The 1,650-nt window shown below is 36.4% G+C and overlaps 1 protein-coding gene across 1 annotated transcript; it reads left to right on the top strand.

Annotated features, from left to right (window-relative positions):
- Window positions 1-93: 93 nt before the first annotated feature.
- LOC105315678 (myosin heavy chain, clone 203-like) lies at window positions 94-875 on the top strand (the record flags this gene model as incomplete). Its single annotated transcript, XM_011410401.1, has 1 exon — window positions 94-875. A coding segment is annotated over one exon (782 nt), but the record flags the coding sequence as incomplete, so codon positions are not given.
- Window positions 876-1,650: the final 775 nt, after the last annotated feature.

Raw genomic sequence — 1,650 nt, 5'->3', positions numbered from 1 at the left:
GGAACATGTCGAAGAACTGAAAAAAGAGTCCAGTCACTAAGAGAACAAAAGAGTCAGCTTAAACAGGAAATTACAAAATTATTGGGGAGCTAGAGACCAAAGTTGATGCTAACACTCAGAGTATTAAAAATCTCGAATCCGAACTTAGCAGGGCCATTGAATCGTTTAGTAAAAGTAACGATGAGAAAGATATTTTGCATCGTTTAAGAGCATTGGAGGAAAAAGTAAAGCCTAGTATAGAGGCTTATGGTTACCATGACAAGAAGATTAAAGAATTGGAAGAGCGTATTAAGGGTTTGGAAGAGGAGCGTGAAAATTTCATTGAGCTCATTAAAAATCACAAGAAGATTCAAGAATTAGAAGAGCTTATTAAGAGTTTGGAAGAGGAATGCAAAAATTCCAGTCAGCTATTTAAAAATCTTTTTGACCATAATGCAGAACTACACGAACAAATGAACAGTTTGTCTGTCGCCATCACAACGTTACAGAGTCAGCAACCCACATCAGGAGAAGACAAGTCAGGCAAATCATGGTGGCCCGGAAGGAATGGAAAAAAGAAAAAAATACCAGTTCAAGATAGTGATCACAAGAGTAGTACTATTGGAGATAAGGCTACTAGATCAGATAAGGCAACTCCTACAAGTCTTAGTCAGGCAGAGTCTGACTATACAAGTCCTACTAGCCTCAAACGTACTTTTTCTGTTCATGACAAACAAAAGGCAAGCCGAAACAATGAGAGTCCAACATTCAAACGTGGTCACAAACGTGCTTCTTCTACTGGAGATCTACTTGCTACTGTGGACAAAGGAGCAGAGGAACATGAAACCTTGAAAGAACCATTGAGCAGCAGTCGTGCAGCACTCAATAAGATTTAATTCCTGGACTGTCCTGTGCTCAAAAATAAATGTATTTTATTATCTCTTTATAGTGTAAGTGTGTATGCACATAAAGTCTAATCATTTAGTTGTATTTTGTTCTTTGTTGATTATCAACACATTCTTTTAACTTACCGTAGATTGCCTTTTTTCGAGGGCTGTAAATTTCACAAATTTGCCTAAAAATCTATTTTGCGGATTTAATTTTTGTGAATTTATGCCATCTGCCATTTTTTGCTGTAATAATTTGATTTTCACGAAGTAATTTTGCAAATCTTCAAGAAATTCCGAAATCCACAAAATTTACAGCCCTAAAAAAAGCGCCCTACGGTGTTCTGTCATTAGCCTCTGCTCTAATATTGACACAGTCTAACATAAAATTGTTTTACTAATACACTATTATAATACATGGGCCAGTATGTCTAATTGAGATACAATATGTTCAAGTGTATTAGCTAACTGTGGTGGCATTGACAATGGCTCCAATGGTGCAGTGTGACGTGTACTATCATGATAAGAGGGATCTTCTCTCTCTGTGTGAGAGTGTAAAAGAGGAGGAGGAGTACCATCAGGATGATGTACTACAGTATTAGCAAGCCTATATGGAGGGACACATGTACATTAGGGTTCCCCAAAGTTGCTCAAAAAATTGAGCCGAAAACCTGGCCTATATATACTGTGTATTATAGTAGACCAAATTTTAATCAAAAATGGCTAGAAAATATTTTTAATTTTTATAATTTTTTTCTGATGCATATTCAGCTCTTATGTTGTA

Source organism: Amphimedon queenslandica, unplaced genomic scaffold, assembly GCF_000090795.2.
Source record: "Amphimedon queenslandica unplaced genomic scaffold, v1.1 AMPQUscaffold_8853_Cont19207, whole genome shotgun sequence".
Taxonomy (NCBI): Eukaryota; Metazoa; Porifera; class Demospongiae; order Haplosclerida; family Niphatidae; genus Amphimedon; species Amphimedon queenslandica.
The sequence above is the reverse complement of the archived record's forward strand: the minus strand, read 5'-3'. Positions and strand labels throughout refer to the sequence as shown.